The sequence below is a fragment of the Lontra canadensis genome, unplaced genomic scaffold (genome assembly GCF_010015895.1).
Source record: "Lontra canadensis isolate GAN:19392208 unplaced genomic scaffold, GSC_riverotter_1.0 scaffold91, whole genome shotgun sequence".
Taxonomy (NCBI): Eukaryota; Metazoa; Chordata; class Mammalia; order Carnivora; family Mustelidae; genus Lontra; species Lontra canadensis.
In genome coordinates, this window is record NW_022631085.1 from 239,704 (window position 1) to 254,661 (window position 14,958).

Genomic DNA, 14,958 nt, shown 5'->3' on the forward strand with positions numbered 1-14,958 from the left:
TAGGTGTATTAAATGCATTTTCCAAATTATTATATTTTTAACTTACGATGGGTCTTTTTCACTTTATTTTTTAAATTATGTTCTAGTTAGCAAACATATCATTAGTTTTTGATGTAGTGTTGTTCAATGATACAAGAAGATCTAACTATTGTAAATATCTATGCACCCAACATGGGAGCAGCCAATTATATAAACCAATTAATAACCAAAATAAACACATTGATAATAATACATTAATAGTAGGAGACCTCAACACTCTGCTCTCAGCAATAGATCATCTAAGCAGAAGATCAACCAAGAAACAAGAGTTTTGAATGACACATTGGACCAGATGGACTTCATAGATATGTAGAGAACATTCCATCTTAAAACAACAGAATACTCATTCTCGAGTGCACATGGAATTTTTTCCAGAATAGAGCACATACTAGATCACAAATCAGGTCTCAACTGATACCAAAAGATTGAGATTATTCCCTGCATGTTATCAGACTACAATGCGTTGACCATGGAACTCAATCACAAGAAAAAAAAAAAAATTGGAAGGAATTCAAACACTTGGAAGTTAAAGAACATCCTGCTAAAGAATGATTGGGTCAACCAGGAAATTAAAGAGGAACTTAAACAATTCATGGAAACTAATGAGAAGGAAAACACATGGGTCCAAAACTAATGAGAAGGAAAACACATGGACTGCAAAGGTGGTCCTAAGGGGGAAATACACAGCCATCCAAGCCTCTCTCAAAAAAGTAGAAAAATCCCAAATTCTCAAGCTAACCTTACATCTAAAGGAGCTGGAAAAAGAAGAGCAAATAAAGCTTAAACCAAGCAGGAGAGAGAAACAGTGAAGATTAGAGCAGAAATCAATGAAATAGAAACCAAGAAAAACAGTAGAACAAATCAACAAAACTAGAAGCTGGTTCTTTGAAAGATTTAGTAAGATTGATAAACCTCTAGCCAGACTTATCCAAAAGAAAAGGGAAAGGATCCAAATCAATAAAATCATGAATGAAAGGGGAAAGATCAAATTTAACACCAAGGAAATAAAACTATTAGAAATTATTATCAGCATCTATATGTCAACAAATTAAGTAAAGCAAAGAAATGGATGCCTTCCTGGAAACTTATAAACTACCAAGATGGAAACAGCAAGAAATAAACAATCTGAATAAAACAATAACCAGTAACAAAATTGAAGCAGTAATCAAAAATCTCCCTAAAACCAAGACTCCAGGGCCAGATGCCTTCCCAGGGGAATTCTATCAAATATTTAAAGAAGAAATCACACCTATTCTACTGAAGCCGTTTCAAAACAAACAAACAAACAAAACAAACAAACAAACAAACAAAAAAACAGAACTCATTCTATGAGGCCAGCATTACCCTGATCCCAAAACCAGGCAAAGACCTCATCAAAAAGGAGAATTACAGACCAATATCCCAGATGAACATGGATGCCAAAATACCCAACAAGATCCTGGCCAATAGAATCAAACAGTACATTAAAAGGATTATCCATCACGACCAGGTGGGATTTATCCCTGGGATGCAAGGGTTGTTCAATATTGTAAATCAATCAGTGTGATAGATCACATTAATAAAAGAAAAGACAAGAACCATATGATCCTCTCAAATGATGCAGAAAAAGCATCTGAAAAAATACAGCATCCTTTCCTGATTAAAACTCTTCAGAGTGTAGGGATAGAAGGAACATACCTTAGTATCATAAAAGCCATCTATGAAAAACCCACAGCAAATATCATTCGTAATGGGGAAAAGATGAGAGCTTTTCCCTTAAGGTGAATTCAATGGTTTTTAATATATTCACAAAGTGGTATAATCATTGCCATAACCTAATTCCAAAACATTCTCATTATCCAAAAAAGAAATACCATACAGATTAGTAGGAGCTCCCTATTCCACCACCACCACCCCCCGCACAGCCCTTGGCAACCACTAATCTACTTTTTGTCTCTATGGACAAAAAGTAGATTAGTACCACTAGTTGGAAAGATGCTTCTTTCTTCCCTGAATTTACTGGCACTTTTGTTGAAAATCAACCGACCATAGATTTATTTCTGGACTCTCAATTCTATCCCATTCATCTATACTTGTCTTTTTACCAGTGCCACACCTTTTTTTTTTTTTCTCACACAGTCTTTATTACTGTCACTTAGCAGTAGATTTTGAAATAGGGAAGTGTGAGTCCTATTGTGTTTATCACAACTGTTGTGGTTATTATGTGCTCCTTGCCTTTCCACATGGAGCTTTGGACAAGATCATCTATTTCTGCAAAGAAGTCTACTGAGATTTTAATAAAGGTTACTTTGAGTATCTAGACAATTTGGGATATGTTTTGGGTTTTTTTTTTTTTTGCAGCTTTATAATTTCTGCTTCAATGGAATCAAGTCTAAAAAACATACAATTCAACTCTGTCAAAGGCAGACTTCAGCAAGCTGCTAAATGCATGCATAATGGAGAGGCTAATAATTTCTGGTGGTTCCTGTTTCCCGAAAGTTGAACTTCTTCAGATATGTTTTAGACTCTTCCCAAAACTATCATCAAGGGGTATGTTATTAGTATTACCTCATTTGTATAATGAGGTAGTATCTCAGGGCATTCTGAGGTTCACCTAAATCTTTAACGAGTGCTTCTTTAATAAACATTCCTGAGCTATTCCAGCCTTTGGTTAGTTTCGAGTTCTAAGAGGTTCATTCTGGCAATTTTGCCAAGATTTTGTATTGTTGTTGTTTTTACAGAGGACAAAATTTTAGATTGTCCTTATTCCATCATTTTTGCTGATATGACCCTATGTGTATATATCTTTAGAAGAAATCCTCCAAGGATGATCCCAGGGTGGATAAAGAGCTCAGATTTTGTAGACAGGAACAGGGCACCCCAGTTCCATCTCCTACATATGCTTCTCATTTTATTCTCACAACAACTCCAGGAGGCAGATGGTATGACTTCCATTTTAGAGGTGAGAAAACTGAGATCCAAAGGGCTTAGGGCATGTATCCAAAGACCATGTCTATCTAACTGCAAAGCCACCTTCATACTTTACTATATCCACTAACAGTATACTTTCACTGAATCTGCTAACAGTATTATTTTCCTCACTGTTTTTCTTTACACAAGTTCTTCTTAAAATTAATATAAGCAAATTGCATGGAGATATTATAGTCTCTTACTGTAAAAGGTTAGCATCCTTAACATTAAAAAAAATGACTATAAAATAGAGAGAGAGACACAACAGACACCTAAGGAAGAGAAAAAAAAAAGAAGGAAGTATATGCTCAGAGACACACAAAGAAATCAAGATAATCTTAATTCAATTCTACGTATCTGCTGTGATCTGTGAAAAGCTCTGAGCCTCAGTCACGCTCTTTCCTTATTTAAAAGGGAAATACAGGGATGTCTAGATGGCTTACTCAGTTAGGCGTCTGACTCTTGATTTTGGCTCAGGTCATGATCTCAGGGTCGTGAGACTGAACACCATGTGGACTCTGCACTGGGTGTGGATCCTACTTCAGATTCTCTCTCTCCTACTGGCCCTCACCTCTGTGCTCTCTCGGTACACAACAGTGAGAGAAATATTAACGACAGAGTAGAATCAAAACAAAATTTTCTCTTTCACTTGATCAGAATGATGGGAATGGAATCAAAGAGGGCATAACTGTCTCAACTATGTGATGTGTGTTCAGGAATATGAGACACCCTGGGCTAAGTACCTAAGGCTCATGAAACTTGGTCATAATTCTTTTTTCCCCCCTAAGGATTAAATGCTAACAGTTTAAGTTTTAGGACTTGCAAAATTCCCAGGTCAAAATGTCCACCTGTGTTGTAGCCTTGAGTCACACTGGGGTAACTGAGGGCAGCCTCTGAGGCCCAAGAGGGACACTAGGACACAGTGGGCTTCACCTTTTCCAGATGACTCCACATGTCCAGCACATCATGGGCAAAGTTGAAGTACTCAGGCACTGGCTGCCTCCCCAGGCTGATGGCCTCCCAGGTGGCCACAATCTTCTGAGGGTCAGGTAGAGGTGGCTGCTGCCCATGAGGCCCACAGAATCCCCGGGCATTTCTCAGCACCTGGAGGACCCATCCTCTTAGCCATAGCATCCTGTTATTGCCTGCACCCTGTTTCAAAAGAGAAGAGAGATAACGTGACCTTGAATTCTGGGCTCTGTGGGGAGACTGAGCTAGAGGAGAAATCTGCAGTCAGCCCCAATGGTGACTACAGTACACGCTGACTTGTAAACACAGTCTTGGGCTTTAGTCTTAATTCCACAGTGTGATTTAGGTCATTTCTTCTCTCTGAGCCTGAGATCCATCCCTTTCACCTCTCACGGCCTATGGATCTCTGTGGGTCTAAGGTCAGTTAACTCAGAGCCCACTTCTCAAGGCTTCCCAAGCCCACTTTCCCAAGGTAAATCCTGAACTGGCCTGACAAAGCCAACAAAGTTCTAGGGCTTTATGGAAATATAATGTGAGCCACACATGTTATGTACAATCTTCCAGAAGCTTCATTCAAAAAAAAAAACCAAAACCAAAAACAAAACCAAAAAAAAAAACAAAGGAAAGGAAAGGAACAGGTGAAATGAATTAAAATAGCATTTTATTTAGCCAGTATGAAAGATTAAAAAAAAATGGAGTCATATATGTTAAGGGATGAGCCTGGAGGCCATGAAGGAAGTGGGCCTTATTCATGTCCTCACTGGTAGAACCGTGAACTTTTGAACTGCACCAAACCACAAATACTCCAAGGACTCAGCCTGAACACCGGCAACTTGCTACACAGCAGGAGACTGTTTAGTGATAGCCTTAGCAATCAACTATACTCAGTCAAGATTCGTTTTCTGCCACCAACATCAATCAAAATTCTTTGTAAGCAATATATACAAATATTCCCTTTTGTCTTTAAAAAACCCTTGCCGTTTGGGGCACCTGGGTGGCTCAACCGGTTAATCATCTGACTCTTGATTTCAGCTCAGGTCATATTTCAGAGTAATGATCTCAGGGTCATGAGATCAAGCCCCACCTTAGCCCCACAGTGGTTCCATGCTGGGTGTAAAGCCTGTTTATAAGATTCTCTTTCTCCTTCTGCCCACCTCCCCTCTCTCTTAAAAAAAGAAAAAAACAAAACAAACAACAACAACAACAACAAAACCAGAACAAAACCCTTGCCTTTTGTTCCCTGGAGTATGGGGGGATGGGGGGTAGGGGGTGGTGGCACATTTGGGTTGCTGCCCAAATCTGTGTTCTCTGAATTGCAATTCTGAGACCTCCAAATAAGCATTTTCTTTTTATTTTAGCTTTGCCTCTTTTCTTGCTCAACACCGGCTATATCCTATAATTTCAACATGTAACCAGTGTAAAATATCTCTTTAGTAATTTCTAAAGAGATATTTTAATATTTTTTTTTGTACTAAGTCCTCGTAATCCAACATTTATTTTACACTTACAAGCACACCTCAGTTTGGACTAGCCACATTCCAAGGGCTCAGCAGCCGCAGGTGGCTACTGGCTACCATATGGGACAGGGCAGTCTCAGTGTCTTGCTATTCAAAGTCTGATCTACAGAACAGCAGCATCAGCATCATCTGGGAGCCTGGGACACCTGCAGAACCTCAGACCCCACCCCAGACAGGTGGAGTTAGACTCTGCACTTCAACAGGAGCCCAAGAGAGTTGTGTGCACTTTGTTTAAAGAGCACTGAGAAGCAGATGCAGGTTCTTTCCACCAAATTCCTCTCAGTCGTAATAATAACAGAATACGGTCCTGTAACTGCCAGAGATTAAAAGTTTGAGCTTCTCCCACATTCTTTTATTAAATCCTAGCCCCCCAGTGTGATCGTAACAGGAGGTGGAGGCCTCTGGGAGGTGATTAGGTTCTGAGACCTCAGAGAGCGCACTGGCTCCTTCTGAATGGGGAGGACAAAGCAAAAAGACAGGAGTCTATGAACCAGAAGCGGGCTCTCAGCAGACACGAATCTGCCTGCTGCAATTCGATCTTGGACTTCCTGGTCCCTAGAACTATGAGAAATAAATGTTATTTAAACGACAACTGCCCAAACAGAGTAAGACGTAACCAATGTTAGGGCCAATTTAATGTTAAAACCTGTTTAACTATTAGGGCCTGCTTAGCCAGAGCAACTCCATATTGCCTAGGTAGTCATATTGTTGTTTACATCCACGGACTTCATTCCGGGAATAAACGCCCCTGTAGTGTCTGGTATGGTTCCGGGCATCGATTCCGGGAGTAAATGCCTTAACAATAGAAGCCACGTACCTTGGGTCTGCGGTTATGTCCTATAAAACCAACCTGTGAGATCGGGAGGGGGTCGCTCTCTTCGGAGGCGGCCCTGGCCGGTCAGTCTGACTTCTAATGCTTGGCATAGAATAAGGCTTTGCATATAACTTTCACTTTGTCTCATTCTCATTCCGTTGATAACGGACCCCAACACCAACAATGATAACGTGTGGCACTAACAAGAAAAACAATAACTGCCATCTACAGAAGGCTCACTGTGTGCCAGGCATTTGGAAGGTACTTTATAGATGTTATTTCCTTAAATCTTCACAACAACTCTATGATATAAATGCTATTTTCTCTGTTTTACAGATAAAGAAAGTCAGGGTTTTTTCCTATGCAAATACAAACATAGGGGTTTTATTTTAATGATTTTTTTTTGTTATGTGATGTTAGTCACCATACAGTATGTCATTAATTTTTGATGTAGTGTTCCAAAATTCAGTGTTTACATATAACACCCAGTGCTCCATGCAATATGTGCCTTCCTTAATATCCATCACCCGGCTAACCCTTCTCCTCACCCCTCTCCCCTCTAAAACCCTCTGTTTCTCGGAGTCCACAGTCTCTCACAGTTTGTTTCCCCCTCCTATACTTTCAACACCATCCTGACCAAAATACCATCAGCATTTTTCAAAGTGCTGGAACAAATAATCCCAAAACACGTATGGAACCAGAAAGGCAGGTTTCAAGAGGACAAGTGACCACAGGTCTCACCTCCCAGAAATGCCCAGGTCCGGCCTTCTGTTTGGCTGTGAGCCCTGAGTCCTCAGACTCCCCGTCCCTGACCCTTTTCCATCCTCCCCTCCCTTCAACTCTCCCCCAAGCCTTTTCCTATGCCTCCCTCCCATGGATTCCTCTGCCCCCTGACAGCTGATCATTAGAATCGGCCTCCCTGCTAATCCAAGGCCATTTCAGGCATGCCCCTTCTTGCTTTAAGCAGCAAAGGCCTCAGAGGCAGCTGACACCTGTCCTCAAAAAGATTTCTCTCTACATTATCTTGCTTTTGAACCCAAGAAATGCAAAAGGCCTTCAACGCTGTTTCAGCTGAATGCGGGCCTTAAACATTCAGGTTCCTCCAGGACACCGGAGAAGGCAATTTGCTGACTTGGTCTCCCACTGGGAACTTTGGCCCCAAATGCAGCCAAGAGAGAGCAGAGCCCAAAGCCAGCAGAGGACACGGCGGCTTCAACTGGCCAGCACGCTTGGAGCCAATGAGAGTGGCCCTGCTAAGCTATTCTCACAGCTTCCAGTGGCTCTGGTGGATATCTTCCCTGAAAATTCAGGTCACCACCACCTCAGCGGAAAAGAGAACAGGAACTTCCTTACGTTCTACCAGAAAGGATATAATAGTAGCAATAATATAAGCTAACTGTGTTCCTTTTCTCCTCCAAACCCTCCAATGCATAGGGACAGAAAGTAGATTCGTAGTTGCCTGAAGCTGGGTATGTGAACAGGAATGACTGCAAATAGACACAAGGGGTCTCTTCGAGGTGACAGAAATGTTTTAAATTTGGACAGTGATCATCATGGCTGCATAAATCTGTAAGTGTATCATTACTACTACTACCACTACTGATAATTGTAGTAATAATGGCATACTTGAATGAGTTATGGTATGTAAAATTAAACCTAAATAAAGCTTTTTGTTTTGTTTGTAAGCCTCCTAAGGCTCCCCATCTGGTTCACAGTCCAAGCCAGTGTTCCAAGAGCAGTCTGCAAGGCCCCACGTGATTTCCTGGCTCTCCACTCCTACCCACTTGCTAAGCTCTGCTCCCACCACATTGCACTGGTCTGCCCAACTTTTGCTCTCCCTGCTGCTGGTAACCTGAATCTCTGGGAACAACAGCAAAAAAGATCCTATCTTGCCGTGTTTGCCAATATCTGCGGTTAAATATTGCCATGGCGGCACAGCCAATTTCAAGCAACCAAAGATTTAACAAGAATTATTAATGGTCCCTGGTATGCCCCCGTGAGCTGGCTCCAGCCAGTGCTGCTTCGAGCCTTTGCTGCCAGGATATTCCTTCCACACGGTTCACCGCCTCACCATTCACACACAGGCCCTGCTTGGTGTGCCTTGAGCCACAGCCCAACCCCCAACTAGAACCTTCTCCTATTTGACACTTCCCACTCTCCCTTCTCTCCTTGATTTTCCTCCTTGGCATTTATGACTTTCTAACATTCAATGTATTTAAAAAAAATTTTTTTTATTTTTTTCCAGTTTTACTGTGGTATGGCTGACAGATAAAATTCCACATATTTAAGGTATACAACATTTACATTACACAGTTAAGCTTAATTAATACAACCATCACCTCTCATACTTGTTGTTCAATATTTTCTATTTACTCACTGTGTCATCTGTCCCCTGTCACACACATACACTAGAATATAAACTCCACAACGACAGAGATTTTAGATTTTCGGCATAGCTGTATCCTCACAACAGTGCCCTGCCACGTTGTGAGAATTCAGTAAATATTTATTGAGCCAGTGAAGAGTAAAGGAGAACTAACAGTTAGTGAACATTTTTTATCTGCCAGACATTGCTATGTGTAGCAGGTAAAAATTGACCTTCAGCATTCTAGACACAAAATTTATTTTTTGCTTTTTCCCAGAATCACATCCAAGGTAATGTAAGCACTTAGTCTCCAGGATCTGTGGGAGCTTCAGGCTCACTTACTGTTCAGAGCACCTTCCTTAGCTATCCCTGGAAGTGGCTCAAAGTCCCTCCAATGGAAGAGAGGATGCTTATGCATTAGCTGCCTCTAGTTAGCATCACACTGGGTGTTTGTCCTGCACTGTGTTTTGTTCCCCTTGTAGCTCTGGCTCATTTCCTGGCCAGGTCAGGGTGGCCCATTTCTATGGAGGCAGCTCCTCTCCCTCCCCACCAAGTGTGGCCACAGAAAATCATCTCTTTGGCCTTCAAATTCCATTTCCCCTCAATGCCCAGACTCCTGCTGGGTCCCAGGCAAACGTTCTCATCTGCAAATCTGCAGCCAGAACTAAAGATACAACCTCTACTCTCAGGGAGGTGGATGGACAGATGACCTGCTCTTCAGGCAGCCTGATCTCAATATCACTGTTGTCCATCAGTATTTGGTAAGAATCAGGCAGCACAGAACTGGGGGCTACAAATTGACAAAAATGACGATGCTAATAATAACGATAACTGCCTTTTCTTTTGTCATTCAACAAACATTTTGGAGCACCTGTTACCTGCTAGGCAAAGTAAATTATATGGAACTTAGAAGGTGATTAATCCTGTGAAGAAAAATAAAGCCTAGAAAGAGACAGAAAGTACCCAAGAGTGAGCTGGACAAGTTAATGGTTTTAAACAAAGGAATAAGAAAGACCCAGGCTGAAAAAGTGGTATTTGAGCAAAATGATATTTGCAGGAGATTAAGAGAGTGAACCTGAATACATCCGGGTTTAGAGCTGGCAGCAGAAGAAACCACAATTATCCCTAAGATGAAAATGTGACAGTCATACTGGAGGAATGACAAGAAGAACATTGTGGTTGCAACAGGGAGTGGGACAGAGAGTAGGAGGTGGGACAAGGGCCAGCTTTCTGCTCTCTGGGTACCCTGTGGCTCACTTGGCTCATGTCAGCTGGGCTAATCCTTTCAACAGCCCTGTGAGCTGTACCATTTTACATGTGAAAAAGCGACTCAGGAAGGGTGAGTGACATGGCCAAGGCCATACAGCTAATTAGGGACAGAGCTGGGACTCAAATTCTAATGTTCAGGCACCGAGTTCAGAGCCCACCCTACCATGCCCCTCTCGGCATCCCAGGCTGTGATTTGTTTCTGGCGCTCCTGTGACCTCCAGCCCCACCACTGTACCTTTGGCACAGGCAGGTCAGGGACTTCTTACCCAACAATGGCCATTCTTCTCCAGAGCCACCCTGGAGAATCTCAGAACTTGGAACTCTGTGGTTCAGTCTGCTGCAGTCCCTGTGTGCCCTGTAAGGAGGGACTTCATTTCTGCCTCTGGATTTCTTCAGAGCACTCAGCAGCCTGCGGGTCCTTCTGTGTTGCAAAGGGAAGCTAGGAACCTGCTCTTCAGGCCACGACCTGACTTCCCTCCTCAAGTCCCCCACAGGCCCGAGTGTAACCAGGCTTCCTACAGGTATGGGCTTGAGTGAACATGGCAATTCTGACCACAGGGCCTTCCTGGGCTGCCTTGCTTCTGCCAAGGAGGTTACAAATTCAGTGTGGTTTACTGCGTAGATGGCTACATGTTAGTAGTACCTAAGAGGCTTTAAAAAAGAAAGAATGAAACCATAGATATCAATGAAATTAGAACCTAGTATGTTTGGGTTTGAGCATCAGTATTTTTTTTAGTTTCCCCAAGAGATCCTAATGTGGTGGCAGTAGGGAGACAGAGCCACATGGGAGGACCCTTTCTTGGAGGGACTGGTATTTGTGCTGGGACCTGAATGACCAAAAAGGGCTGTAGATCAGGGGAAGGGTGTTCCAGGCAGAAGCAAAGGTCCCAGGCAGAGTGTGACTAAGAAAGGGAAGGAACCAGCATGGCTGACACGCTGTGAGTGGGAGGGAAAGAAGAGCGCTGAGGTCAGAGGGTGAGGATGACGGGGTGCAGGCACGCCAGCAGACTGCATGTGAGGGCAGGCCCCTGGATGCTTCCATCAGAGAGCGGTGTGATCTCAGCAATGTTTTAGAAGGAAATCTCTAAATTCTGTGTGAGGAATGGATTGGGGGAAGGCAAAAAGCATAAGCAGAGAAGAGGCCACTGCTCTAATCAGACCAGAGACAATGGTGGCTGGGACAGGGGGTTGTTGGTGGTGGAGACAAGGGACATTCAGTGCTCAGAGCACTGGCAGCTGGTAGCAAAGCCTCTCCATATTAGCTACTGTTATTACTTATTCTTAATCATAAATGTTTCCTATCAGGGCACTCCTCTGCATGTGGGGGGTTGGTTAGAGATGCCAGAACTAGGCTTGGAATGTGTGTGGCTGGGGCTGAGAGCTTCCCAGAGGGACACAGAGGAGCCACCAGTATTAACAGGCCAGAGGGGTGGGTGCAGGGAGAGGCTGGGTTCCTGGGTAGGGGAAGGGGTCCAGGTGGGGCTGAGGGCACAGTGACAGAGGTTGGAACCAGAATGGGGTCCAGAGTTTGAGGGGGATCCCTGTGATGAGCTGATCTGTGGCCAGAGATGGTCTCGGGAGAGAGAGCAAGGGGCCTTGTGTGCAATGCGGGGGGGGGGGGGGGGGGCGGGGGAGCTAGAGAAAGAGAAAGAACCTGCCCCCTCCCACCCTTTTCCTAGAAATACATATAGTTCACTTCTTTGCTCCCTTCAGTGTGTTGAACAAAATAAATTTTAAAGACCTGATTGGCTTTGTTCAATGACTTATGAATCAGGCAGCATCCCATCTAGCAGACAGAAAGGAGCTCCGAGGAGCTGTACAAAACTAAAGACTTCTATAGGCTGAAGGGAGCAGGAACAAGGAAGTTACACCAGACACAAAGTCTCCTTGGTAACTGAAAGGGTCCGTAGACAAAAGGACGAGACTGATACAAAGCGAAAGTTAAGCAGGGCTTTATTTCGCGCCAAGCATCGAGAATCAAACTGACCGGCCAGGACCGTCTCTTGCAAAGAGGCGACCCCTCCCAGCCTCACAGACTAACTTTTATAGAGTGAAGGCCATGTGGTTGAGCCTGGCCACACACAGGTGGCCAACTGAATTACAATTCACCCTATAGTAGTTATTCGAACTAGCCTATCACTCTGGTCAGAATTGGCGCCCAAAAGGCAGGGCCCACATTTTTGGGTGGTTAGGGAGGTGCTTCCCTAATTGGATGTCTCCACCTGGCCGAACACGTCCTTGGCGGGTAGGGAGGTAATACGTGCGCTTTCCCTTAATTGGACATTTCCACCTGGCCGGACACGTCCTTGTATCTGGACTCCGTTATCGGGGGCTATTTGGCCGTATTTCACCAGTTCTGTTTCTAAGCGCTTTCCTCTTGGGGGAAAGGGCAGGTTCAATCTAAGTTTACTGCATAAACAACAAAATGGCTCGCTCTGGCTAAGTAGGCCCTTACAGTAATTACAAGGTCGCTTTCCTTTACGGGGTGGCAGATGATCTAGCTAGTGCCGATCAGGTGACTCCTGACTGAGTGGTTTAATATTCTATTTCTGGAGAGCCAAATACTGTAATTAAGTTAAGTCTCAGGTGACATGGAACTCACCACAAGCAACTCCATTTGGGGCCTGTCGTCTTGTTTTTCACAAGTCAAAGAGCAAATTCTGAGTGATGCTGCTTATGGTCACCGTATTTAAAATGTCAACGTTGCCCCCTTTCACCTTCTCACTTTCAAATCTTTCCTGATGGACTTTTTCTCCTTAGCACTCATCAGCATCTGACATATACTAATATATTCTATTTCTTTATCTCATTCGCTATGTTCCCCTCTTGTAGAGTGTAAGCTCCATGAACACAAGGGGTATTGTCTATTTTGTTTACTTTTCTATCTCCAGTACCTGGCATGGTACTTAGCATGTATTTATTAAGACCTCAAGATATATTTGACCTTGTTATATATATGAATGAATGAACGAACGAATGAGTGAATGAATAGGAGTTGTCAACCAGGGTCCACAGGAGTCTGACCATGGAGGGATTTCCCCACCAGCTGGGGGCTTGGTCTCCTTGTGAGGCTCAATCACTGGAGGCCTTCTAGGCTTGTACTCAAATCTGCCCAGGTTAGCAGGAAACCTGCTACCTCCTTGGGGCCTCCCACTGCCCCATCTCCATGAACTGATCAGGAACCACTGAGAATACTCTTTTTGTTTGTTTCTTTGTTTAAAGATTTTTATTTACTTGTCAGAGAGATTGAGAGAGCGAGCGAGCACAGGCGGGGGCAGCAGCAGGCAGAGGGAGAAGCAGGATTCCTGTTGAGCAGGGAGCCCACTATGGGACTCAATCCCAGGACCCTGGGATTATGACCTGAGCCAAAGGCAGATGCTTAACCAACTGAGCCACCCAGGCATCCCTGTTTGTTTTTTTATAAGTATTCTTCAGTTTTTTATTTATATATTATTTTTATTTAAGTATAATTAACATACAGTATTGTATTAGTTTCTGGCGTACAATATGATTTAACATTTCTACACATTACTCAGTGCTCATCAGGATAAGGATACTCTTAAATCCCCATCACCTGTTTCACTCATCCCCTCCACCAACCTCCCTTCTGGGAACCATCTGTTTATTCTCTGTATTTAAGAGTCTGTTTTTGTTTATCTTTTCTTTGTTTATTCATTTGTTTTGGCTCTTAAATTGCATGTATGAGTGAAATCCTGTGGTATTTGTCTTTGTCTTTGACTTATTTCACTTAGCATGATACCCTCCAGCTCCATCCATTTTGTCGCAAATGGCAAGATTTCATTCTTTTTTGTGGCTAATATTCCATTGTTTGTGTGTGTGTGTGTATGTGTATACCACATCGTTATCCATTCATCTATGGATGGACACTTGTGTGGATTTCAGATCTTGGATTGTAAATAATGCTGCAGTAAACACAGGGGTGCATTATCTTTTCAAAATACAGTTTTTGTTTTCTTTGGGTAAATACCCAGTAGTGGAATTACTGGATCATACAGTGATTCCAGTTTTAACTCCTTGAGAAAACTCCATATTGTTTTCCACAGTGGCTGCACCAGTGCACATTCCCACCAACAGTGCACCAGGGTTCTTTTTGCTCCACATCCTCACCAACATCTGTTGTTTCTTATCTTTTTGATTCTAACCATTCTGACAGGAGAGAGGTGATATCTCATTGTGGTTTTGATTTGTATTTCCCTAACAATGAGCAGTTTTGAACACCTTTTCATATGTCTATTGGCCATCTGTATGCGGGAATACTCTTGTCAAAAGCCTGTGAGAGGAGAATGGATGGGGAGCCAACAGTAGCCGTGACTGGCCTAGCTGACCCTTAGATGACTTACTGTCTACTCTAGCTGGATGACTCACCTGGGTTGATTTATTTGACTGTGTGGTTCCCAACCTACAGACTACAAGACAGAACTACCTGGGGCTGTCAACGACAACACATGGATCTCATATGGATCCCAATTCAAATAAACTTTAAATCATGAGATAACTAGGGTAATTTTCACATTGTCTGGATATTTGATAAGAAACTATCATTCAGGGTGCCTGGGTGGCTCAGTGGGTTAAAGCCTCTGCTTTCGGCTCAGGTCATGATCCCAGGGTCCTGGGATCGAGCCCCACATCAGTCTCTCTGCTCAGCGGGGAGCCGCTTCCCCTCCCCGCCCCCGTCTCTCTCTGCCTGCCCCTCTGCCTACTCATGATCTCTGTCTGCCAAATAAATAAGCAAAATCTTAAAAAGTAATGTTAAGTAAGTAATGTTAAGTAAGACAATGGTATGGCGGTTATCTTTTAAAAAACAAACTCTATCTTTTAGAGATTTATAGTGAATTATTTATGGATGAACTAATGTAACACATGGACTGGCTTTCAAATAGCCCGGGACAGGGAGTGATGCAACTAAGACAGACTGGCGGTGACAGTAACCCAAGTTGAGTGACAGGTATGTTGGGGCGCATTAACCGTTTTCTCTATTTTTGCATACAATATTTTTTCCAAAAGAAAGTTTAAAA

The 14,958-nt window shown here is 43.1% G+C and overlaps 1 protein-coding gene across 1 annotated transcript in view; it reads right to left on the bottom strand.

Annotated features, from left to right (window-relative positions):
- Positions 1-14,958, bottom strand: part of ACSM5 (acyl-CoA synthetase medium chain family member 5) — a 118,219-nt gene that overhangs the window by 25,853 nt on the left and 77,408 nt on the right. Inside the window, 1 exon segment of the mRNA XM_032836170.1 lies at positions 3,922-4,140. Within this exon segment, the coding sequence (XP_032692061.1) occupies positions 3,922-4,140 (219 nt within the window).